We start from the raw sequence: 26,560 nt of genomic DNA, 5'->3' as shown, positions 1-26,560 counted from the left end.
TGTGAGAGCGAAGTGCTCTAATAGGGTGATATGGTACTACAAGGTCATTAAGATAAGATGGGGCCTGATTATTTAAGACCTTGAATGTGAGGAGCAGGATTTTGAATTCAATTCTGGATTTAACAGGAAGCCAATGAAGGGAAGCCAAAACAGGAGAAATATGCTCTCTCTTTCTAGTCCCTGCCAGTACTCGTGCTGCAGCATTTTGGATTAACTGAAGGCTTTTCATGGAGTTTTAGGACTTCCTGATAATAATAAATTAAAGTAGTCCAGCATAGAAGTAATAAATGCATGAACTAGTTTTTCAGCGTCACTCTGAGACAGGATATTTCTAATTTTAGAGATGTTGCGCAAATGGAAGAACGCAGTCTTACATATTTGTTTAATATGTGCACTGAAGGACATGTCCTGGTCAAAAATGACTCCAAGGTTCCTCACAGTGTTACTGGAGGCCAAGGTGATGTCATCCAGAGTCAGAATCTGCTTAGATACCATATTTCTAAGATTTTCAGGGCCGAATACAATAACCTCAGTTTTATCTGAATTAAGAAGCAGAAAGTTAGCGGCCATCCAGGTCTTTATGTCTTTAAGACATTCCTGCAGTTTAACTCATTGGTGTGTGTTATCTGGCTTCATAGATAGATAGAGCTGGGTGTCATCAGCATAGCAGTGAAAATGTACACTATGTCTTCTGATGATACTGCCTAAGGGAAGCATGTATAATGTAAACAGAATTGGTTTATTAATTATTAATTATTATTATTAATCGCTGGAACTCTTCCACAGCATGTCTTTTGTTCTGTCTTCCTCTCCTCACCCCGACCGGTCGCGGTAGACGACTGCCCCTCCCTGAAGGTGGTTCTGCTGGAGTCCTCCTGTTAAAAGGGAGTTTTTCCTTGTCACCAAAGTGCTTGCTCATAGGGGGGTCGTCTGATTGTTGCCATTTTCTCCTGTTGTATTGTTATAGGGTCTACCTTACAATATAAAGGGCCTTGAGTTGTTGTCATTTGGCACTGTATAAATTGAATTGAATTGAATTGAATTGAATTGAATTGAATTGAATTGAATTGAATTGAATTGAATTGAATTGAATTGAATTGAATTGAACTGAATCATGCAAAGCTTTTATAGTGGAGTCCACAGGTCTGAATCCCATTACTAATAAAACAAAGGTAGCTGATGTCCATGCGTAAGATCTATGTTTTTAGCAGCCATCAGAGTTTTATATTAACTGGGACATCATAGACAACTGTACTCTTAATGCTCAAAAAGATACAAATGAACTGGAGAAGCATAAAGAAGTAAAATACAATATCTTTAACTGATCTGCACATTTTGTTTATTTAATTTTAAATGCATTTAAAGTAGAACAACAAACATTTCACCACATAAAAATTTGTTTGTCATTCTTTTCTTTTTTTCTTTGTTGTACTCACCTAAAAGCCATAGTCTGTCTTAAGTTTCAATAGTACAGTATGCGTTTCCCTGAATGTACAGAGTCCACAGATCATGCCCAGTGGCATGCATAGCTGGGCTCTTCCTGTGGAGGACTGGCATTAAAATGCAGACTGCTCCTCATGCTCGTGCCCCCAAGATATCACGCCAATTATTTGTCTCAGCAGGGGCAACCTATTTGCGGAAGATTGTCTTAAAATAAAAGTGGGAAGTCACAGCTGTTCTACATCCTTTCTGTTTCCTGACTGGACAGTTTACATGGTCACATGTCACCTCTTGCTGTGACCCTGCAGGGCCATCTAACTTTGGCTGTGGAAAGGTAGTGACGTTGCAGTCACCATACAAGCTCAGGCTTTTGGATCCGTTCACACCCCTGCAGAGAGAATTCAGCCCCACTGTGCAACCCCGCATCTCCAGTTTAGTGAGTTAACAGATCTGTACAACGCGCCTACGGCTCTGTCAAAAAATGAATGCCTTGATCACACAGTCACACCGTGTGCGTCAGATGTCACAAATCAAAAATGGAAAGACAGGTGTCCTCGCTTTATCAGTTAAATCATGGTATCATATTCAAAAGACGCCAGGTTTGTCTCCGCTGTTTTTGTTTTCCTTCTCTTTTCAAGACCTTTAATTTTTATAACAACAACATTCACTTGCTAATTAGGTGACTAATTGGATACTCGCCTCTCTGGCTTCGAGTGTGTCATCAGGTTTCACACTGTAATCCAGATAATTTGCTTTAATATGTGCAGACAATTTACAGCTGAAGAGAATAAATTGGATTTAGTCTCCCTTTTTATCGCTGTAAACGATCACTTTCCACCGTAAAAGATTGCACTGGCATTCCATATTTGCAGTTGCTAAAAGTCGAAGGCGTACTACTGACATATGCCACACCACTAAAACACACGCCATTTTAAAAAAGATTAATCCAGGTATGAATATCAGAGAAAGGTAATCTAACATTCAGATCATTAAACACAAAGGCAAAGATAGTCTGGATCGCTCGCAGGCAGTGGGATGTCAGGGGCCACTGACGAGAGGATGCCGGGTGGGCGAGTGGCATTTCATCATACAATTCATGTACAATAATCAATGAACACTCACCAGTGGAGGGAAGAGGGACAAGAGAGTGAGAGTGCCAGTGGGCATGTCAGATAAAAGCACTGAAGGAGACACACTGTGTACAATGGGAGGATGCACTGAATTTGATGGGGGTACCACAGAGAAAAGTGAGAGAAGTATAAAAGAGCACAAACTGTGGGAAAGATGCAGAGATTAAAGTAAGCAGATGATTATGTAAGCAATTGTTCGACGGGGGAGACACACATGAAAGGCCAGGGAGACCATGTGCTGATTGGAAAGGCTGAAGAGCTCGCACCTCCTCTCCTCTGTATAATCCGGCTCTCAGTGATTGTGCTTCAGATCAAAGAGACAGGCATTTTTACACTAATTAAACACATTTTTGTCCTCACACAAAAACAGTTGTTTTATGTCTTTCACTTAATGGGTTTTTAAGTTACCCTTTACCTTCCCTTTAGGAAAAGCCAAACAGTGTTAATGTGTTCTGCAGGGGTTATTGCCTACATCAGATGTTTAACTCGCAGCCAGCGTGTCGTAATCTCTGGATAGGAGTAAATCTGGTCAGCCATGGTTCTAATTTAAAAACACCACCAGCCTTGTAAGCCTGCCACCATTCAGACAGCACTACAGATGGCTTCTTAAAGCGAGAGCAAACATCTACTGCCTGGATTCATTTTTGAAATTAAAAAAAAACAGGAAACGTTGAGACAAACTGTTTTTTAGAGTAGCAGAGCTCCACTGCATCGAGCGTGGGGGCAATCTATCGACAGCAGAGCGATTTTGAACCTAATAAACTGAGCCAGACATGATTCATGACTCATGCACGTAAACACAAAGGTGTAAGCCACACTGTGTGGGACATCAGAGAATTGGATTTATTAAAGATTTACAAATGAGGAGAATAGAAAGTTGGTTACAGACAATAGCGAGCTATTCTGTCCATTGACTAATTGTATTGTGGGTGCTCTGATGTGCACCAGATTAATGAACATGTGGTGAGTGAGTTCAGGCAGAATACTCTGTCAACCAGACCATGAACACATGGTTATAGGGTTATACTGTTCTCTTTTGCTTTCCGGCCATATATAGCACTCTTCTTTAATAAGAATCACAACTGCGAGGATTTAACTGTACAGCAGTGCCTTTGATTGTATTCTTTTTAATTCAAAACAAACACTAGCAGACAATTAAGATGCTTCTTTATCCCATCAATCATCTCAACCAAATAACAGACTTGCAGAAAACAAGGCAATCCATCGTGAAGCAGAAAGTCATCAATCATATTCTGCGTATAGAAAAAAATATATATGAATGACTGGGGTTCATTATTTTCAGGTCAAGAGGTCAGGCTTTCAAGTCTTCACATTTCATGACGTTTTGGTTTTTATTTGTTCTGCTTATGTATGCATGACAACAGAAAAAGAAAATATGCGGTGTAGCAGCCAAATCCACTGTGACAGGTTTTCAAACATCATCAGAGGTAAAAGGATAGATATGTATAAACACCAGACTGATACGCCGAAGAATACATATATATTCCCAGATTGTTAAAGACACTTAATGATCTGTCACAGCAAATACAAATCACACTATTTATTAGCAGTCTTCTCTTCATAATAAGAAATTTATAGAAATACTGCAGCTGGAGTCAAGTAGTGAGACATTCACTGCAGTAATATAAATTATTAGTTGATATGTTTATAATTCAGCAACTAAAACATGCAGTTTCTAGCTCCTCTTTTAAATTTAGAGCGCTGACTCATTTCGCAAAGGAATTTTGCTCATTTTATATCTCTAACTGGGCAAAATGCCTTTTTCACATGGCTAATTTTAGTGCTTCTCGTTTTTAGGTGGTACAGTCACGACACCTCGGTCAACTCATCGAGCTATGAATGAGTATTTTTTGAGCAATGGCAGAATGGATGCAGGACTTTGAAGAGAACGGCCACCAGCTACGTTCACAGTGTTATTGTGCCATCTGTTGGATTTACAGACAACTGCGAAGAGTCTTTCAAAACCTCCCGTGGGTCTGTCTCCATAAGTCACTATTTAGAATACACACATTACAGTTAGTTTGCACTGGCCAGGTGTTGACAACATCTGCCTCAACTGAGCCAATAAAGACAAATGAAGGCCAGCAGACACAATACAGAAAATATTTATGTGAATGAGAGGGAGACAGGTGCAGGTTAGATAGTAGGTCGATGAGTTTAAATATCTGGGGTCTTCTGTCCAAAACAATGCACAGTGCACAAGAGAGGTGCAGAAGAGAGCGGGTGGAGCCGGTGAAGACAAGATTCAGGGATGATAGCAGCAAGAGTTTACAGGATGGTACTGTATCGCTGGAAATGGTGGTGCTGACAAAAAGACATTTAAATCAGCTGTGTTGGTTCAAGGACACATCTAAAACCTGCAGGGACACCGGCCCTCGAGGCCTGGAGTTGCCCACCCCTGGGTTAGACATCACCTTTTCCTCTGGTTTGGTTTTTTTTTTTTTTCATCAGATTTGATGAAAATGAGCTGCGATGTAAACATGCCACAGTAACCTCTTCTGTAAAGGAAATATTTGCCATTTATATCACTGCGCAGATCAATAAAGATAAAAAACCATGTAATTATGTGATGTGGCCTTCAAACTCACAATTTCTCAGTCCAGCTGAATCCCTGCTGGAGATTTTGGATCTCCCATAGCTCTCTGCCTTGATCATCAAAATCCCAAACACTAAAATGTTTTGTGGAAGAATGTTGTTCACACCTTCAGAAGAGAGACTTTGAGAACCAGTCCTACAGCATTCTGACGAAGTTTCAACAAGTACAGTAGTGGTCAAATTCCTTACTAAGAATGACAACCAGGGATTGCAAATAAGTATGTGGTTAAATTACCTGGTTAATTTGGTTTCATTTGACAGTTGGTGTGACAGAGGAGGATGTTAGGGATAGGGATAAGGTTGCAGGAGATGATCCACTGTGGCGATCTCACTAAAGGGAGAGACGAAGCAAAGAGGAAGGAGAAAATGAATCCTATATTGTTGTCATTATTACATTTAGTAGGATTAGTAGTATTTCAACCTCTGTGACAAGGGAAATTACCAAATATGGGATAAATAAATTACCAGTAATTACCATATTAGCAAAGATATTACCAGTATATTCTACTACTACAGTTTTTAGTTTTTATTTATGTTTTTTTTTCAGTATTATTTTTGCTTTTGGTTATTAATTTATAGATATTTTGGCAGAAACAATATGAACTTATTTGTGAATGAGAAATGTACACATTGTGAATGTATACAAATAAATAAATAAATGGTATTTGTTGCGTTTGGGAAAATATGTAGTATAAAAGAATTTTTTGCTTTTTTCGTTTTATTTAGTTATATTTTTGTTTTGTACTGTACGGAGTGAATATCACGTCAATGGGCGGGGCTGACCTAGTTGAGGGGGCGGGGCATTAAAGGGGTCAGAGTTGAACGCGTTTTGTCTTTTGTGCGAAGCAGAGGAGGAGAGTGGAGTCCGATCGAAAAGCGGCGTCGCTTCCCTCTTCCCCAGATCCTTTTAAAACTCCCTCCCGAACCTCTCCCCTTCTACCCTTGCCACCCTACCCACCCCCTGAACACACTTCCAGGGACGGTTCCGGTAAGTCTTCCAGCTTTGTGTATATGTGTGTTTTTCCCCTAGGAGTGAAGGACAGGGATAACTCGGTGCGGTTCGTAGGCCGCGGGATCCGACTAGTTGCTGAATGCTAACGCTAGCGTGCTGGATGGAAAATCACTGATTTGTATTTTTAGCTTGATGGTGGAGCAGGAGTTAGCTTCGAAATGCTATATATTTTTTAAGATAGAATGGTTAAATCTGTTAGCACTCAATCTGTACATGTAGCTAAAAGCGAGTGTTTTGAGTGGAAAAATGTTTTGGTGCAGCTAACTTCCTCTTACCCTCGTTTGCGTGACTAGCTGGGATGCTCATTTCAAACAGGATTTGATGCCATAACGTCACGCTGTTAGCTTTCTCTTGCTAGCTTGGTTGTGAAGTTTATTTAAAGCTACGGTGATTTTTTTAAATGATTGTTTTGAGCAGCTTGTGTTGACTACAAGAGTTAAAGAGATGTCGCCACCGCTGTAGAATGCCAGAAAATAGACACGACCGCCGAGAGACAGTGGGTCATTGTGCACAGTGAATGAGTGGACTCGGGCCAGTCTAATGTCAATTACCGAACTGAAACGTCTTTCTTTCGACGTGGCTGGAAAACGGCGTTAAAGTCTACAAGATGTGCACTGCCCGCATCACTTCACTGATTTGCATTGACAGCAGATGGCCTCACACTTTCCACCAACTACGCTTGTCTCTGACTGTTAATTTTTCCACTCTGTTGCAGACGTTCAGCCAGTGACCAAAGACTCACTTTGTTGGCCAGTGTTGAGAGCGCGTGCGAGTGTGTGTTGGATTCAGCTGCAGCAATGGACTCCAGTTTGGTTGAAGGAGGACTTAATGTCACCTTAACCATCAGGCTTCTCATGCATGGGAAGGTGAGTGTGACTGCATGCAACTATGGATAGACTGAAAAGATATCAAAAGCTGTTATCAAACCCCTTATTGATTGCAGATCAGTTTTTGGTGTGTTGGGTGAAAAAGTAGGTCAGCACAGGTTTTTGGGATTATTGTAACTATTTATATGGCTGTAAAGGCTTGCATGTGATTCAGGTGTGCAAAAACCCCAACATTCCAGCACTGATATAAGGTTTAGACTCTATAAGGATCTTAAAGTCTGCATTTATTCCTTAAAATTAATCTAGCTGTAGTAAAAAAAAGAAAACCGCAAAGTATTGTTTTAACACAAACTTTTGTTGTCATCTTCTGTAGGAGGTTGGAAGCATTATTGGCAAGGTAAGCTGGTTTTACTGCCAGAACGATGCTAACTGTGGCATGTCCCTTGGTGTGTTTTGTAAATATTGTTTTGTATTCTTTATCTACAGAAAGGAGAGTCTGTTAAAAAGATGAGAGAGGAGGTAAGTCTGTCTTTTTCCAACAATCAGGAAAGAACATGTCAACATTTACTGTGACTCATGCATCATATGACAACAAAGCAACTGATTCAATTTTTTTTTTTTTTTTCCCTGTCTCTTTGCAGAGTGGTGCACGTATCAACATCTCAGAGGGGAACTGCCCAGAGAGGATCATAACTCTCGCGGGACCTACCACCTCTATCTTTAAAGCCTTTTCCATGATCATAGAGAAACTGGAGGAGGTTAGAATTGTTTGTTGTATCTTACGTTAAAGACGTAGCGGCTATACAAGTGCCACTTTCTAAAGCCTCCTGTTGTATCCGCTTCCCCTACAGGACATCAGCACTTCGATGACTAACAGTACAGCCACCAGCAAACCACCAGTCACCATGCGCCTCGTTGTACCCGCCAGCCAGTGCGGCTCACTCATTGGTAAAGGTGGCTGCAAGATCAAAGAAATCAGAGAGGTTTGTCTGCTGTATTTTAGTCTTGTATGAATTTCAGATCCTGTTGTGGGTGGGGTTTGTTGTTGTTGTTTTCCCCTGATCGGTGTTGTAATTCTTGCTGTGACTTTGTAGTCTGCAGGAGCTCAGGTACAAGTAGCAGGGGACATGTTACCCAACTCAACAGAACGTGCCATCACCGTTGCAGGGACTCCACAGTCCATTATTGAGTGTGTCAAGCAGATCTGCATTGTCATGCTTGAGGTACAAACATTGTTTAATGTAATCCTGATTTTTATGATTTTGTAAATGGGCTCTGGACACTGATACTTTACGTAGTTATTGATAGTTAAAGGTGAATATTTCTGTTTTTCTAGTCTCCACCAAAAGGAGTGACCATCCCATACAGACCCAAACCCTCAGGGTCTCCTGTCATCTTTGCAGGTGGTCAGGTAAAGTAATAAAAGTACTTTTTTTTCTTTTCTTCTTTTTTTAAACACTTTTATTTTAACAGAGTTTAGTTATGGAAATGCTATTCTAGTAGCATGCCTGGCATTGCTCCTTGTAGCAAGAACAGAGGACTGATGGATATTGGAGTGCACCATGTCACACTGCCACACCCTCCTAAGTGCTATTCTCTCCTTGCAGGCTTACGCTGTCCAAGGGCAGCACGCCATTCCACAGCCTGATGTAAGTGAGGGGCCCTCTGTAAGTGATCCAATATATTTGCAACTTCGGTCCGGGGAAGCCATACCACCTTTTTATTTCATCCCTCTTGACTTTTTTTTTTTTTTTTTTTCCCTGCTGCCCTTCCCACAGCCACCACTGCTTGAGATGCACATCCATTTAACAGTTCCAAAGATTATAGATTCAAATCCTAACATAAATATCTTAAAGCAAAATCATTGATCCCATTTTTCATTTCACAATTTCATGATTTCCACTCATTATCACAACCACCACTTACACAAGGGAAAGAACATTTCAGTCTTAAAGTTTATTTTCAGTGTTTCTTAACACATCCTTGTCTGTCTGTGCTCTACGTATCTTTCTTTTTTTGTTTCAACAGCTCACCAAACTTCACCAGCTGGCCATGCAGCAGAGCCCCTTCCCCATTGCACACAGCAACCAGGGCTTCCAGGGTAGGTGTACTTCCTGTGAGGAGGAATTTGATTGCTGTCTGTTTCTGTTAATCCATGCAATCAACTCACTCTTGTGTTCTTTCAGCTGGGATGGATGCCTCTGCACAAACTGGCTCTCATGAGCTGACCATTCCAAACGATGTAAGTCAAAATTAATGTGACTTTAATTTTTTTTTTCTTAACAGAGAAACTTGCTGATTTTCTGAGTAGCTCATTTTGTTTGAATTGGCAACCTTTTATTTTTATTTATTTTATTGCAGTGAAAGTATTGACATAGTGTCACGTAATTCTTCTTCCCCAGCTCATTGGCTGTATCATCGGCCGTCAGGGCGCAAAGATCAATGAGATCCGTCAGATGTCAGGGGCTCAGATCAAGATTGCCAACCCTGTGGAGGGCTCAACTGACAGACAGGTCACCATTACTGGCTCCCACGCCAGTATCAGCCTGGCTGAGTACCTGATCAATGCCCGGTAAGAAAATAGCCACAGGCTAGAGCAAAATGGAAAGAAGATGGCGCTCTCTCGCTGTCTGTTTTTAAATTCTGACATTGTGCAGCTGGTCAGTTTTGAAACACATTAATGGAGATTGAGTTTTCCTACCATTTGTCCACTTGACCAACTAGTATCAATCAGAAGCAATGGATTCCTCACATAAGAGGAAAGACGAGGAGTGCTTCTCGTTTAATTAGGTTACCGAAGATTTATTAGAATTGGACTACTGGCAGTTTTAACAGTCACTTCATTACTACAGCTCTCGTAATAATTTCATTACCCCCTCTTCCAGCTGTGACACTGTCCCACTAGAATCTAGGGCTGACAGAACGGGCCAAAAACACAGGATTTTACCATTCGAACAGCTGTTTGTCCATTATGTGCACAAACCCATGAGATATAAGTGTATGTAGTCTAAAATGTACAAACAAACAAAATCTGTAGCAGAGTTGGGTTGATCACTGCCATCACTACCACACAATTATTGATGGATTCGCTTTTGCCTGACCAACATTTTATTTGCAGCCAGTGTGGCTCCTGTTTATTATGTTTTCAAAGAACATAGTAAGAAGTGGGGTCACACAGTTCATTATCAGGACATATAGCACATCAGTTTGCTGGAAGCAGGTGTTGATTTCCTGATAGATGGGCAGTTTGATAATCAAGTGTATTCTGTGGAAAAATCTCATCCTGCTTAACTCAAACTGCCAGTCAAAAGACCTTCTGTAAAACGATAGCAGAAATCATCCATCTTCACTCACTCAGATTGTCCACAAGTCTGAGACTTTTTTTTAAATTAGTTTTCAGATACAGCAACATGTGTTACTGATAATCTAACTTGTTTGTTTTAAACAGTGTTGGATTTTTCTGTTTTCTGCTCAGGCTGTCATCTGAAGCTACTGGACTCGCAGCCAACTGACATGGAGATCTTCATCAGCACCTAACGTAACCCCTCCCCCTACTTTTTACCAAGAGGTCCCTTATTGAACTTAATGCAAAAACCAAGTACTATAAACTCACTGTTTTCTCCTCTGCTTTGGTTAGACACCTACTCAGTTGTAATTACACCATTATCATGATATTGGTATTTTATTTATTTATTATGTTTTTAAATTCCCTTTGCATATAGTTTTTAAGGACTCCTTCTGTTGTATTTTTCCCTCTTATTTTGCTGTATATCTGTATGATCTTCTTGATATACTGTAGGTAAAATTTTAGAAAAATCTGAAAAGGCATAAATAATGTTTTTCTTATGTCAGATTTTTCTTAGAAAATGTAAAAATGAAGAAAAAAAACACACAATAACATTATAGATGGACTGTTCTTTCCCTTCCTTTTAAATATCTATTTATTTTTATTTAATACACAGCTCCTCGAATGAGTAGAATTTGTTGGTATTTGCCATCTTCTGTTTGAGGCTGTACTTCCTGAATGAGGCATTGTGGGTTTAACGGGTCTCACTGGGTCTAAGTGATCTTCAGCTGAAGGTGTATGCAGGGAAAACCTTTTAGTCCGAAGGTAATTTACCCCTTGTCTAGTGCGGGTTCAGATGAGAATTTTTTTAAGCTACATCATGTCTCACCTCTAATTTGCTGAGTAATTATTTTGTGTCATTCCTGTATTTCCATCCGTTTTATTTCTTGAACCAGAGGCCTGCACTACGAAGCGGGATTTGTGGTTAGCGTCATAACGCCAGGTAATCTTGGGATCTGAAGGTTACACAGTAGTTCAGTTCCTTAATGGGACACATTGCAGTGATAACTTGGACCACACACATGCATGAGGTAACAGATCAGCATATATAAAAGCATCAACTGGTCAATCGGTTTTGAGTAATTAACTGGTTTTAGAAGATACCTTTGGGTAGACTGGATCTTATGAGGTAAGGGGTGTTCTGAGACGGTCTAACCTCAGTAGCGTTTTCTGACGAGTACAGCGCACATACAGGTTTGAATTATTTTTTCTGTTTGTGCTTTACATGCTTCCAAGGCTTGTTGATGCCACCAGGTTTGCAGCTTGAAACAAAAATGCTAAAATGTCTCATTTGCCATAAGATGACGTCTGAGGAACACATCAGTTTATTGGAATAAACATTTGTAATGATAGATCTACTCGTGCCTTAATGATAGGGCAGTGATATTAATGAGCCTATCTTACTCATTTACACAAAGCTTTTACCGGCTTTGGCTGCAGAAACTCACATATTTGTTTGGGGATTATAGTTAAGAATTTTGTGGCTCATTGCTATATTCAGAAAAAGCTTTGACTTACCACATTGATATCGTGGCATGATGTCTGTTATAGTCGGACAGTAAGAAGGCATCGTAGGTATGCTGAACCTGCTTCGTAGTGCAGACCCTGGGATTTTGAGCATTGTTGTGTATTGGATTCTGATAAGGGTGGGTGGGCTTTGGTTATGAGGAGTGGGCTTAAATAAGAGGAAAATATATTCTTTTCTCTTAAATTACTAAGACCATGGTGGTGATGATAATAACATTGAAATGTTTGTTTTAAATAGAGAAATATTTTTTTTAACTGCAGGGAGGGGGAATGCTGCAAGGGGCAAAACTACAAGACATATTGGTCTTTAAGTATATTATGCTGAGGTATTAAATTATGATTAATTAGAAGGAGAATTATAGAATTAACACTAGTTTCCTGCTATCTTTTTTGCCTGGGTCAGATTTTATTTTTTATTATTCTTTGCAGGATGAAGAAACTCACGTTTTTGTGCACGTTTTCGAAATATTGTAGATCTGGGTGCAATTAAATTGTTGAAGAAATGAAATGCAGAAATAAAAGATGTGAAATGCTTAAACAGTCCTTTTGTTCTTCTTTTTCCTTTTTGGTACCATCTCATGGGGATTGAGACTTTTTTTAAAATACAAGGCAATCAAAGGGAAAAGGGGTGGATCGGGGGGGGGGACTTCTGCCTGAAGTCTAGAACCCATGGGCATTACCAAATAATGTGTCATGCCTTGAGAGGCCTTTATTACAGCCACCTTCAGTTGACCCATGTTTGTGGGTGTTTTTACTTTTGAGTCATTGCACAAAGTATACCGTGCTGTGTTCTGAGCAAAGAGTGGAGCCCTGTATGCTACAGAATTCATCCTGCTACTTCTGTCAGCAGTCACATTATTAATAACCGCTGGTGACCCGGTTCCACTGGGAGCCATTCATGTCATTGCCATAACACTGTCTCCACCTGTTTCTCTTCCCATCATTCTGGTGCAAGTTGGTTTCATTTCAGACTTTTTTGTTTTGGGTTTTTTGTTTTTTCCCATCCAAAAGTGTTTGCTTTTTTAGAAGTTTTCTGGCTAAATCTAATCTGGCCTTGCTGTTTTTGAGTATAACAAATGCTTTGCACCTTAATGCGATCTCTTGATTTTAGGCCTTAATAAATGCCCAATTTTCTTTCTTTCAAGACAATTTTTTTTTTTTTTTTTTTTTTTTTTTTTTTCTTGACCAAATATTTGATTTGATTTGACGACTGCTAAAGTTTGTGCCCATTCTTCTTTTTTTAGTTTTGTTTTCTTTCAGCCCGTTGATGGTCTTCTTCCCATGCACTGAAATAAAAGACTGCATGAAAATACTGGTCAGTGCTTCCCCTCAGCCTCCCAAGTAGAAGCACCTATGGTATCTGTTTCAAAATGCTAGGTGACATCCTTCTTGAGTTATCACATTTGCAAAATTTCTTCACCTTGATGTTGAGGTCAATACTTTTGTTAAACCCCTCGAGTCTATACTACATTATGATATAAAATGCACTGTGGTGTACAGAGGCGAGCAAGCGAATTTGTCATAAATTAACACGGGCACACTTTGGACATGCTCAAAGAGATTGAAAAGTCATTTATTTCTTGTTGAGCAGTCTTTGATGCAACGACAGCACAAACTGTAGCTATAGCATGACCTGTCTTTTAAAACAAACATCACACCCAGCTTTGTTTTTTGTAACCAATACATTATTTATTGTTGCTCATAATATTTTGCTTTTGATATAATTCCTATGTTACAAGTACAATGTGCAATGCTGTATAAAAACAAAACATTTCTATTCAAACTCCAAAGGATACTTACTGTTCTACTAGTAACCATCACAGAGAAGTGCTCTATTCTTTATCTGGGTACTTCTGCAGTAATCTTAAAGGGTAAAAGGAACAGATGAGGTTTTTATGAAGCCTGCCAACATCCTGAACAACCGGAGGCCTTTTGGTTCATTACTGCATGGTACTCCACCGATTTCACAAATCAGTCTATTTAGGTTTCGTGGATGAGAGCTGCTGCTTTTCGGTTTTCTGCTGCATTTACACATCAAGCAACAAATCAAATTGCTTTCTCTTACAAGTCAAAGATTCACTGGAACCAAATGTCCTGGGTTCGAGTTAGGTGGGGGCTCTCTTTAAAGAGGCAAAAAAAAAGTCACATCTGTAAGGGTCAAAAATATATTTACCAGTATTTGAAACAATAATATTAAATTTTTGATGTGATAAGTCCTATTTATTTTCCTTTATATCTATGCATAATATAATCTCTTGTGCACTTTGCCACCAAACCTCCATGGGGTATAGTACAGTATTGTGCAAACTATGCCTGATGAAAGAACGCTAAACAAAGATGAACTAGTTTGAAAGAAGCTACCGTGTGTAATGGATGATTTATTTATTTTTAAGTGCGCTGCTTTGTGAGCCAGCATGTTGGACCGCCTAATGAATAGTGAGATCTGTCACACAGAACGTGCACACATCGGGCTACTATTTGTAGTTTATTTAGTGATCCAACATTAGCTACTTTAGAAGCACTACAAAGCTGAGATTTTTGCCCGTTTTGAACGCCACAAATATCAGAATTTTTTTTTTAATTACATATGCAGGCGCTGTAACTGGATTTTGCTCAGTCGTTTGACACACTGGAGTCCTTCGTGACTCTTCATGATGCCGCTTATCGAATGAAAAGAAACTTAGGAGAAATAACAGAAGAGGAAAGCAAATCATATAGCTACTCAAATAAACGGACACTTTATTAAAGTAATAAAGCTAATTATTAGAAACTAAAAACAAGTGAATGATTGATATTTTTTAGGGGGTATTTTTTTTCTTTAGTTCTTTCTGATTTACACAGATATGATCCTGTATCATAGATGATTGTCTTGCAACATATTAAGTATTGCAGAATGTTTCACGATACAACTGGTATCATGATTGTATCTTACGGTAATATACTGTGCGATCCCCACCTCTGGTGCTAAACCATGCAGTCACACCAACAGGCTTAAATCAAACTCTTTATGACTCCACATTAGGTCAACCGTCAGGAGTTTTCCATGCATGTCTGCACATATAAGATTTATTCAGTATGACCTGAATGCAGAATCCTATACTTAAACAAGACACTACCTCAAGGGCGCGCTTTTAGTTAGCATCAAAGAAAACTATCACACGTAGTCATTCTAATTCTGGTTCAGCAAGTCATGTGAACACAGAAGAAGAAATACCTGCAGAAGGCCAGAAAACTCATTTCAAAGGTATCAGCTGCTAACAAGAACACCTAGCTCTCTGGCCAACTGTTATGTTGCCAAAGGTGGAATATAAGCCTTTAACAACTGAGAAGTAGAAATAGAAAATGATTCGTCTGAACTAATTACATTTTAAAACTAGTCCGACTCCATTCATTGCGCTACAGTTTGGTGTTAAAACAGTGGATTTCTTCTGCACTTAACTGCTGAAATGGTTAAAAGCAGACATTGCTAGCACCAGTAATGTCATAAAATGGTATAGCAGTAATATGTTGCCAGTTTATTAAGAACAAATAGCTAAAACAAATGCAGTCTTATGCAACAGTCCTGCAATAAATGCTACCTTACTGGAGGTTAGAATGTTGAGTTTATATTAAAACTGTTTTAGGGAGGGTCTGATTCAACTGGTTGTGTCAGTTTGTGGCGACGGTACCTCCAAAACGCTTCTACATAATTTTATACACCCCGGCTAAATGACAAGCACAACTTTAGTGAAATATAGTTTACCCACACCACAAACAAATTACATTCTCCACAATGATATTCCACTTGAATCCACAGCCTTTGAAAACAGTTTCAACAAAAACCCCATAAAGTGCTGCAAGGAAGTCTTTGCAAGAATTTTAGCTCGATGTACTAAATAAGCTGGTTAACTGAGTATATACAATAGCAGAGGTGCATTTCGAGTGAACCAAAAGACCTCCCACCCCATCAAAAATTTTTAGAAACTCTATAAAAACCTCGAGTGTGTCATATGTGTATTTGAAACTCAGTAGTAGGAGGGTTTAAAAAATAAATAAAATTTTAGCTACTGAGAACCCAAATTATGCATCATGATCGATCAATATGAGTATTTTCATTCCATTTTTGACTCTTTTTTTTTTTTTTTTTTTTTTAGTGATAACATTTATTAACAAAAGAGAAAAAAACTCAATTAATACTTTCAGGATTAAAAAAGTGTAAACTTTCACAAAATATAAAACGGACACATTCGAACCATAAATTATAAACATGTAGTCATGCATTTTGTTCACAGGGCTGCATACTGTTAAGTCTTACATTTTTATCTTACAAATAAAATAAAGTTAGATATTTCTCATGTGGTATGTCATGGATATTTACATTTATTATTCATTAGTATTTAATGCATTAGTGTGTGGAGTACCATGGAGGATGCTCCCAGAGTGAAGGTTAGAGTGTTTAAAGGACTAAGAGTGTGGTATCTTCTTGTGCGTGCGTGTGCATCTGTGGAAGGGTTTTTGCAAACTGGAACTATCCTGCCTGAAAGAAAAAAAATATCAAACCCTACTGAACCTAAATGATATTTATCTGATGTCACAAGCTGCCAAAATATCTGAAGTCAGGATATGACAAATGTCCTATGTCATCTGGTGCAGGTTTGCCAGCCAACAAACTTATGAGACACCATAAGTCAACTTGTCATAGTCTGAGTGGTGTAGTAGGTGTGATCCCTCATGACAACAGTAATGTACTGCACTGACAGACCGGTGTACGCCTGTGATGGTTGCTCACTGTAGAGTAGCTGGATCTTTCCTAGTGTCCAGTGATCTATGGAGGTCCTGTATGGGGAGCCTGTGGAGACCCCTGATAAGGTTGAGAAGGCGGCGCCCACGCTCCGGCACTGGGAGGACGGCTGAGCTCACCACTACCTGACTGATCCAGCTCAGCACTGTCGCAGTCAGAATCATCGCACAAGGCTCGACTCTAAAAAAAGAGCAGGAAGAGGAAAAAAGTGTGCGATACATGACCAGCAGCAGACATGAGCATAAACCTAATTTCAGTGTCAACGATCCAAAAATGGAAGCGTGAAATAAAAGATGGGAACCCGGAATTTGGAGTGTAATTTTAGCAGTGGTGGGAGACCCTGTATTTAGACAGTTTCATTTTGTGTGTTTGTTTTATTTAACTAGATCATTATGATGAAAAAGTTGATCGCACATTTAGTGCTAAGTGATGAGACTGGTTGCCTTGCTTTCACTGCCACTGGGTGTGACATTTTCCTGCAAAATCAAAGCTTGATTGAAGAACTAAAGGAGAAAGAGGATGGCACTTTGTTTGTATGTGAAATGGTTGACACTTAAATAACCTGAACAGGCATAAAATATCAACCACACAATTGAAAAGAGGCAAACAAGGCCAAGAAGAATGAAGTGAAAGTAAAACAATTAGAGCCTTCCAGGGATGAGATTTAGTTGTTGCCACTAACACAAGCAGGTGTTTTAAAATGCATCCATTCATCCATCAAGGTATTCAACTGCAACTTTAAATAAAATGATCAATGGTGAAAAGTAAAAATAACTGTATTACATGGTAAGATATCATTGGTGTAGTTGGGTAAAGTGAGAGAGTTTCTCTTCGTCTGATACAATCTGACAGTTGTGTTCATTGTGTTCAACAGGTCTATCCTCAGGGTCACCACATTAAACTGAAGGTTCATAACATAATTAAAGGGAATCTATAATGCTCATTTCTGGCTCTTGTCTCTATTAGAGTGGCTTTGAATTAACTCCAGTTCCCCTCACCTTCTAACTTTTTTTTTGGCAGTCTGTATTGCGCAAAAAGTAAAATATAACCCTGAACTGTATCAGGGTAGTCTAACATGAAATAAAATAAAATGCATATAGTCAAGTACAGGTTTTGAGTCGTACTTTTCACCAGTGGCTACACTCGTCTAAGGAGAAGACCAAAGCTGACACATGCGGTCCTCTGTGCAGCTTCTGTACCTCATTAGGATTCTGCCCGGCATCCAGCTGAGCCTTGGACTGGCCCAGAGCTCCGTCTCTCTCTGACAGGCCATCAGAAGCCTGGGCAGGGTCGGTGTTGTCCACAGGGATTTCCGACCCCTGAGAGAGGAGGTCGTCGCTGCGGTCATCCAACCTGTCGTCGGTGTTAGTGCTGACAACATCGGGAGTACCGCTGTGAGAGTGGTCAGTTGTGTGGCCCTCTTCACCGTCCGATACAGACAGATTTTCTGAACTGAATGTAGACACCGACTGGCACTTGGTAATGCTGGTCGGGCGTCTGGAGCGATTAAGAAGGAACAAAACAAACAAACAAAAAAAGAATCTCTGATTCTGGTAAAGATTGACATAAATTTGCTCTCTGAATAAAACAGCAACTTGTTAAAGAGGGAAGATGGCTGGAGGGAATTTTCAAGTAATGAAGGACAGTTACTCACCGTCTCCGTGGTAACTCAACCTCACTGTCAACTTCACCCTCCTCCTCTTCTGATGACACTCCACGCCTCTGTAGTCAGAAACATGAAAAATGCACAAGTGAAAACGATCACCAAGGGGACAGTGAGGAGTAAGGAGCGGTATCCTGCACCGTACCTGTTTGCGTGTGATAGCTGCCCTGTACAGAATGGCTGAAGGTGTGAGGTGCTGACTCCCGATTCCACCTGATGCTCCCCGGGGCAGCCTCACAACACCTGCTCCCTCCTCTTTATCTTCCCCATCGTGAGGAAGGCGTGGAGATCCCAGAGAGCCCCGTCCTGCTGCCGCCCCCCTCCCACACGGTGAGTCCGGGCTGCTGGAGAACGGGAATGATGCGGCATCCTCGCTGGGGGTGTCACTGCGTGGGGGGGTTTCTGTGAGATCATCCAGACCGGCCGCCCCTCCCTCTGACCCCCCTAAACCTGCAGAGGCACTAAGGCTCCCTCCTCTCTCCAGCCCACCCACAGAGGGCTCCCCTTTTCCTTGGCTGTCTGCCTCTAGCGTGGTGCAGATGAGGTCAGGGCTGGAGGAGGATAGCTGCCTCTGTTGCTGCTCGTGACTGAGGCCCCGCAGGGCTGCGGAAGGCTCCAGGAGCTGCTTCGAGGTGTTAGTGGTAGAACTGTTAACTTGGGCAGTTGTGTCCCGGTTAGGGGAGGATTGATTGGCTTTAAGTCCAGCCAGGTCCCCACTGCTGCCCTTACCGGGCTTACGATGGCGGGTCTTTACCCTCCGAGACCGGCTGGGAGAAGTGGAGCTCCTGTTAGGGCAGGCTGGAATAGTGACTTGCATTACGGAGGAGTCCATTTTGGGAATGATTACCTCAGACTTAAGAATGTCTGGCCTGAAAGAGTGGGAAGGATTAGTCAAAAACTACAATCCACAAGGCTGATGAATATTCACTGATTTATTCCAGTTTCACCCAATAAAATGAAATCTCACACCTCTTTCCCGAGGGAAGTTTTTGTGGGACGTTTCTCTTCTTGATGAGTTTGTCCATGGAATTTGACGAGCTGCTCTGTCTGGAACTATGGTGCTTGAACAATCCCGGATACTTCTTATCCAAAGACTGTTCTCTCCTAGAAAGAAAATGCCACCAAAGTGTAAATGCACTAAGGCTTATTTGCAAATGGTGCTCGCATTTCAAAAACATATACTGTGGTTTCATGAATTTATTTGCACCTCTGCAACTCTTTCTCTTTCAGCTCCAGCTGCAGCATGACAGCACTGAGCTCCATGTAAAGGTTGTTAGCCCTCTCCAGTTTTCTCTCATAATGCTCACGAATATCCAGAGCATGCCTGAGAAGAAAAGAAGCTGCTGATGTCACTGTGCATCCGCATGAGAGAATCTAAAAGCTCTACAATAGATGTGAACGCAAGACACTTATTTCATTCACAGGGGCAGACTAAGGACTGACAGCGAGAAATAGGACAGAGGGGAAGCGGCCTCTTGCATGTCAGCTAACATAGTAAAATATCAGTATCTTTAGCCTGCTAATTGTAAAGCCTTGATTTTGCATGAAACTATTTTAACAGTAAAAAGCAAACCTGAGCTCCTCTCGGCGTCGGTTGATCAGCTCCTCATCGAGTCGGTGGAGACAAGTGCCATCAGATTTAATCTTCTCAAAGTGCTGCTTCACCTCTTCCCTCCATTCAGCCTGATGAGAGTACATTTCTGTTAACCAGCTCTGTCTCCTCAGAGGTGACTTCAAAAATCAGGTCTCTTTTGTACATTTAATGTCTGATTGCTTTGCAAGCACATGTAGTTGTGTCCCTTTGTCTACGTCTATGCAGATGGGCTACAAATTAAAAGAAAAATCCAAACCCTTGATGCCTACAGCAGGGATTTGATGGTTCTGCTATGCTATGCATGGGCATTTTGGTGGCATGGTGAAACATTTATATCGTGACAGACGTGGTCTCTTACAGCATCACAATGAGGGGCTACCAGTGTGGTAGACAAGCCTCTCCAACCACCATCATCAAAACACCGAATGAGAGAATATCTTTGGCAGAATAGTGCTCTATCAGTCTAAAACAGTTCAAGAGACTTGGAGACAGACACTCAGCTTTTAAAGGGATTAAAACTTTCTTTTTTGAAAAAGCTTATAGTTAAGACTTGATTATGTGACCCTGAACAGTTTCTTAGTTAACACCTCTATAGGCTTAAGCTGCTGGGGAACGTCCCATGATCCATTTCTTTTCATTTCACTCTCCTCTTTGCACTCATGATGTGTTTATAATCTGCTACTGCATCTCACCAACCTCAATTATTTCTCCCACAGTTTGTGTTTAATCTTTGGTCTCTTTCTACCCTCTCCTTTTTTTTCCCTATTCTCTTTACCTTCACCCAACAAACTGGCCAAGGTAGATGATTGCCCCTCACTGTGCCTGGTTCTGTCTAAGGTCTCTTCCTGTCAAAAGGGAGTTCTTCCCTCCCACCGTCACAAGTGCTTGGTCATAGGGTTGTTGAGATTTTCTCTCTAATATTGCAGCATCTTTAACTTACAACATCAAGCACTTTGATGAGACTGCTTTTGTACAGTGGCACTATATAAATACAACTGAATTTTATTTAACTGAGAATCAATGTTAAGATGCATTAAAGCAGTTCTGGTGGATTATAATGGCTCACCACCTTACTAAGGCACTTTATATTGGTTTTTCATTTAACTGCTCACACCTCTGTATATATATGTGTATCTTAAAATGTAATTAATTTTTTAAAGTCCTTCCATTCAGCTGAAAATTACCTGAGACTTGAAGTATGTTTCTTGAGGAGTCGACAGTACATCGGCTGACGCTATATCCAGATGAAGAAGGATCTGGCGGAAAGAAGGTCTATTTCTGGGCTTACAGTTCCTGCAAATCCAAGATGGGAAAACACAGCTGTGCACATTTACAATGCACTGTAAAATCAATAAAATCCTTAAACCACAGACTTACAGCTCCCTGTACAACTACTTTCAACCCTCGCCTCTACTATTCTCATCTGTCCTCTCCTCCCTGCTGTGCTCATTTTTTTTTTTTCATTCCAACTGCCCATTTCCAGACGCTGCTCACCAGCACTGTCTGAGGAGGATCTTGAAGCCATCTGGACAGCTCTCCGGTATGGGGAGCTGAAGGCTGTTGTTTCCCACACCCCAGATGATTGCAGATGAGTCGACGTCTTTATAAGGAATCTCTCCTGTAAGCATTTCCCAGAGCACCACTCCAAAGGACCTTTAAGAGGAGTTAAGCTTTATTTATTCAAGAAATCTCACTGAAGTCAAAATATCTTAACGAAAAGATAAAATGCATGCATACGAATCACAACAAGGCATTTTAAACAAGCTTCAAACATATCTCAACTATTAATTCACAATACCAACAAGCTATCTGCATATTTTCTTTAGTGTAGTATTTTAAAGATAATTGTTAAATCGATGTAATCGATGAAGAAGCACAACTTTTTCTAGCCTATAGGAAAAAAAGTGTGAATGTTAACCAGACTTACCAGATGTCCACCTTTTCTGAAACCGGCTCATTCCGAATAACTTCAGGAGCCATCCAGGCTACAGTGCCGGCAAACGACATCTTGGTGCTCTTGTCACTGAGCTCCTTTGAAGTCCCGAAGTCAGAGATCTTCACCAGGTCATCATGTGTGATCAGCATGCTGGAAAGGTGAGATTACATAATAAACTATTTAAGCTCTAGTATCAAAGAAACTGTCAGTACACCAGCTGTGCTTCTGAGTCTTACTTGGGGGACTTGAGGTCTCTGTGGATGATTTTGTGGAGGTGTAGGTAGTTCATGCCACCTGCAATGCCCATGGACCAGTCAACCAGGAGGGAAGGTGTGATTTTACGGCCTGCCCTCAGCACCTCATACAGCTGCCCTTGAGCACAATATTCCATCAAGATACAGTAACAGGGAGCCTGGGTGCATACACCCCTGAAAGGGAAGTGCAATCAGAGTTAAATAACTGGGAGATATATATAATAAAAAAAAGGATGTAGCTTCCTCACTTGAAAGTAATAATGTTGGGATGCTTGAGTTTGCGGAGATGTTTGATCTCAGTCTCTTTGATGTCCCGCACTTTCTTCACAGCCACCTCTTCTCCGTGGAACTTGCCAAGGAAGACGGCCCCCTGTGCACCGCTGCCCACCCACTGCAGGTCAGAGATTTCCTCAAATGGAACCTCCCAGGACTCTAAACTCAGACCAACAAGTAAACAATGTGAACCTCATCAAGTATGCAACTGCAGAAAAGTTATTCACAATACCAAAGACACTGCAGCAGATGATTTCCACCCATCATAATGGCAAAGCAACCTACTCTCAGCTTGGACAGAGAGATTGTTTTGTTTTGTTTTGTTTTGTTTTGTTTTGTTTTGTTTTGTTTTGTTTTGGGGGGGGGGGGGGTGCATCCATGCTACACATTAGAATAAACTGGCAGGACACAGTTACATCATACAAAGTGCCTGCTATGGTCAAATAAGTGGGATATTGACAACATATCCACTAGGCCATTGCATTTGTATCCAGAGATAAGGAGAAAAATAGGGGGAAAGCACTTGTAGTCTAATCTGCCTGTCCTCCGTCACGCTGACTTTACTTAAACGACTGTGAAAGCACGGTCACTAAAGATGGACGAGCTTGACAGAATAAAAGAGACAGCTGGATCAATTCTTCATGAGGTCCACTGAAGTGTTTAGATCTCTTGAGAGCTGCAGCAGCAGCAGTGGAGCCAGATGCACATGATGCTCCCACCTGACCAGCTGTGAGATCTCAGTTTAGCTGATGACTGTGGGTGAGCCTGGCTGACAGACTCGAGCACAGTCGTGCTGCCAGCAGGACAAAGTGGCAGTCAGGGAGCGCAGGAAATAATGGAGTTCTGGGTTTGCAAAATACAAAAGTACATTTATAAGTGCTGTTCTTAAGTACAGTTTGAGGTACTCATGCTTGAGTATTTCTATTTTCTGCCACTTTACCCTTTCGCTCCACTAGATTTCCCGGGCTAAAATATCTTTTTTTTTTTTCCTGCACCACATTTAACTAACAACAGCCATAGTTACTGTTAAGGACCTGACACAGAAACTTATGAAAAGGCTATGTAATCCACTGTTTAAGGGTAACACGGCAACTACCAACCTGTTTGTCTCATCATGTTTTATTAAAGCAGATGAGGCCCAGGACAAATTATCCAATGTTTTACAAGAAAACAAAAAGTAAGAAGCAAAATTAATACTAATAACAGCTCTGCTTCTGGTGGTTCATTCCTCCACCACTGTCAAGTTGAGGCTTAAACTATTCATTTTCTGTGGTGAATCGCCATGTTTAACATGCATAGTGGAAGAACAGAGAGCATAGACACAGTGGCGCCTTATCTGCACATACCTTCATGATTATGTTTGTGTTCAGTGGAGTAGGCCTTTCCAATCATGGTCCAGACTGGTTTCAGGCAGCCAAACAGTCCCTCCAAAAAACCTCCACTTCCTGATTGTAGGCGAATGTTCTCCGACTGGCTCCGAACAGCACCAGCCTCCGGACTGTGGCCCGCCTCGGCCCCGCCGCCACACTGGCAGGCCTCATGTTCATTTAGTTTTAGCACGCTGTTGTCAAAGTGGGCTGAGGGTCCATCACTGGGAGTGGGGCTGCTTCCACCGGGCACTCCCTGTCCACCGGTGTCAATGGACAATACGTTACGAAGGACACACTGTGTGGGGGTCAGGTCAGTTTCAGGGGTGCAGGCAGGGGTGTCTCCATCGAGTCTTCGATAGGGAGGTTCTGAGATGGGGGTACTGAAGCCTGACAGGGAGGGGGAAGGGGCACGGGGCTCATGGATACAGGTCCCACTCATCAGGGGTTTCCCCAACACAGCAGGTCAGGGTGGATGGAGGATGGACAGATGAGAAGAAAGCCTGGAGGAGAAGATTTGTGATAAGAAGTGAATTAGAACAAATGTTGATGTATAGGTTCGTTTCAGCACTGGACAGCTCCAGACTTAAACCATACACTGGCATTATGAAGCTGTTCAGCGCTGAATTAAAGGCTAACTTGGCACCCGGCTTCCATTACAAGCGATACAAAACACCAAAACAGAGGGAGTCGTGTTGTGAGTTGGGCAGCGAGCCAGTCTCCCAGTCTATCCACAGCCACTCCAGTCCCACAACTAAATTCTGTCTGAATCATGTAGTAGAGCCTCATCTCTGTGTCTGTGAATGGGAAAACCAGCCGGCCCAGTGGAGCCATCACCCAGAGTGGAAACTGGCTTTATGAATGAATCGACCACAGGCTGTTGTACAGTCCACAGCCATGACTGTCCCCTGTGCTTTAATTGTTCCTCTGAGCAGCACCAGGGTCTGACAGGATGCAAGCGAAGCAGCTGGTATATGCTGCCCATCATTTGCTGAGTGAAGAAGAGCATTGTGTGTGATGAAGAATATGACGAATTGCATAACCACCTCCGCGTGTGCATGTGTACGTACGTACGTGCGTGGATGTATGTGTATGTTAGAGAGGGAGAGAGGGGGAAAGAGTGGGAGCCAGAGAGAGAAACCACATGTACCCAATTCATGTATCCTACACCAGCTCCGTGTCTTGTACTGCACCACTGCACAAGAAGAGCCACAACGGCTGGGCGAAATGAGAGCGTAAAAGACGGGCAATAAACAACCACCAGGCCTGTGCGAAGGAGTAGTGCACACACACACACACGCACGCACGCACACACACACACACACGCAGGAAGATCAATCTTTAAATAACCAAGGATGTGATGATGACACTCAGCAGCATCATAGCCGACGTGCATGAATAGCAAGCCCGATGCCTACTATGCTCCATGCCAAGTCAAACTGCCGCAGTACATGTACATTTACTCAGCGCTGGTACCAACGCGAGTATTTCGTAATGTGAGCTTTCTCTTTGCACAAATATGATTTTGTAGCATTCATCGACGATGATTCGCTTCTTGGCAGCATCACTTCAGTGGTGCAGTGTGAGCGGCATGAACGCTACCCCACCAAGCAACGGATTCCTGCCTAAACGTACCTGATATCACATTTATTAAGCATTTAACCGGGTAGTATGACATTCCCATACCTTTCTGCCTGGTTGATGTCGCGTTGTCAAGTGAAGGGGTGGGCTCGGCTTTCTATTTGCCGGCGATAATGAGCAGATCGTTATTTTTTATTCGGTCCGGGATGTCTCTAGTATTTCCAGCGCCGATATCCACGAGTTTCACGTTACTGGGATAGATCCCAGCGGGTAAATTGTGTTATCAATAACCGGGGACCCATGCAACGTGAGGCGCGCTGGGTTTTTTGGGGGGGAGGGAGCTGTCTCCTTCCCAGTGCTGAATTGACGTCACGGAAATGCGTGTTACGCCGCAAGGGGGCGCTGCCACCTCCTCCCTCTGCAAACACATAGACACCAACGGAACTAAGCGCAGTTTTTATCTATCATTCCCAAAATATATAATTATGCACGCACGCCATTCACTGATTTCTGTGCTTGAGTTTGAACCGGAAGAAGGTCCTGTATGAGCAGCATCGAGCCAGGCTGCTGCTGCTGATGTGTCTTTGAGCAAGACCAGTCCAGGAACTCTGGATTGCCCCAGACCGTACGCCCTGATTCATTTATTGTTTTGTTTTTGTTCATAAACTGTGCTCTGTTTGGTGAAAACCTCTCCTGACAAACTATATGAGTCCTGTATTGTAGCTATCCCCAGAGCTGTCAAACTCGCGGCCCGAGGGCCACATCTGGCCCACCAAACGGCGTAATTCGGCCCACTGGATGGCGCAAAGTGTTAACATTAATTAATTACTCCAGTGTTTTTAATTAAATGCGCTATTATTATTATTATTATTATTATTATTATTATTATTATTATTATTATTATTATTATCATTATTATTATTATTACAGGAGTGAAAATGTCTGGAAAAAACTGTGTGTGAATGCTTTGTGCCTTTTCCTTGTGATCAGTACACTGCAATGCACATGTAGTTACAGTAGATTAAATAAATGTGGAAAAAAGAACAGAGATACTGTTGAATTTTACTTTGCCTAAAGAACTTTGGGCATTTTATATATTTTGTAAGTGAATTATTGAATAAATTAGAAAAGTACCTTACCAAGAAGTACTACCTTCTGTTCTCTGGCATTTTTTATGATGACTGGATTGAGGAGTGTCTTTCACTTGAGTTTAT

General features: G+C 41.4%; 2 protein-coding genes across 3 annotated transcripts; one reads left to right on the top strand and one right to left on the bottom strand.

The window, feature by feature from the left end:
* Nucleotides 1-6,009: 6,009 nt before the first annotated feature.
* LOC147306078 (poly(rC)-binding protein 2-like) lies at nucleotides 6,010-12,436 on the top strand. 2 transcript variants are annotated; one of them, XM_086276294.1, is made up of 13 exons: nucleotides 6,010-6,174; nucleotides 6,914-7,064; nucleotides 7,399-7,422; nucleotides 7,512-7,544; nucleotides 7,667-7,783; nucleotides 7,877-8,008; nucleotides 8,120-8,248; nucleotides 8,362-8,436; nucleotides 8,633-8,674; nucleotides 9,054-9,126; nucleotides 9,212-9,267; nucleotides 9,428-9,597; nucleotides 10,501-12,436. In XM_086276294.1, the coding sequence occupies exons 2-13, from the start codon at nucleotides 6,996-6,998 to the stop codon at nucleotides 10,535-10,537; spliced, it is 957 nt and encodes a 318-aa protein (XP_086132420.1). In that variant the 5' UTR covers nucleotides 6,010-6,174; nucleotides 6,914-6,995; the 3' UTR covers nucleotides 10,538-12,436. The 2 variants fall into 2 exon arrangements, with proteins under 2 accessions (XP_086132420.1, XP_086132419.1); XM_086276293.1 differs by having other exon boundaries at nucleotides 8,633-8,692.
* Nucleotides 10,182-25,669, bottom strand: map3k12 (mitogen-activated protein kinase kinase kinase 12). The gene is made up of 14 exons (XM_086276273.1): nucleotides 25,452-25,669; nucleotides 23,745-24,268; nucleotides 22,374-22,557; nucleotides 22,108-22,299; nucleotides 21,863-22,021; nucleotides 21,430-21,588; nucleotides 21,120-21,228; nucleotides 19,915-20,024; nucleotides 19,549-19,665; nucleotides 19,311-19,445; nucleotides 18,487-19,210; nucleotides 18,333-18,400; nucleotides 17,878-18,175; nucleotides 10,182-16,858 (listed from the first exon to the last, which is right to left on the bottom strand). The coding sequence occupies exons 2-14, from the start codon at nucleotides 24,205-24,207 to the stop codon at nucleotides 16,703-16,705; spliced, it is 2,874 nt and encodes a 957-aa protein (XP_086132399.1). The 5' UTR covers nucleotides 24,208-24,268; nucleotides 25,452-25,669; the 3' UTR covers nucleotides 10,182-16,702.
* Between the last annotated feature and the right edge of the window lie 891 nt (nucleotides 25,670-26,560).

This window comes from Aulonocara sp. 'chitande type north' Nkhata Bay, linkage group LG20 (genome assembly GCF_057382095.1).
Source record: "Aulonocara sp. 'chitande type north' Nkhata Bay isolate Kocher_YH1m ecotype deep benthic linkage group LG20, A_spYH_male_GT1.1, whole genome shotgun sequence".
Classification (NCBI taxonomy): domain Eukaryota; kingdom Metazoa; phylum Chordata; class Actinopteri; order Cichliformes; family Cichlidae; genus Aulonocara; species Aulonocara sp. 'chitande type north' Nkhata Bay.
This window is presented reverse-complemented; position numbering and strand designations above follow the sequence as displayed.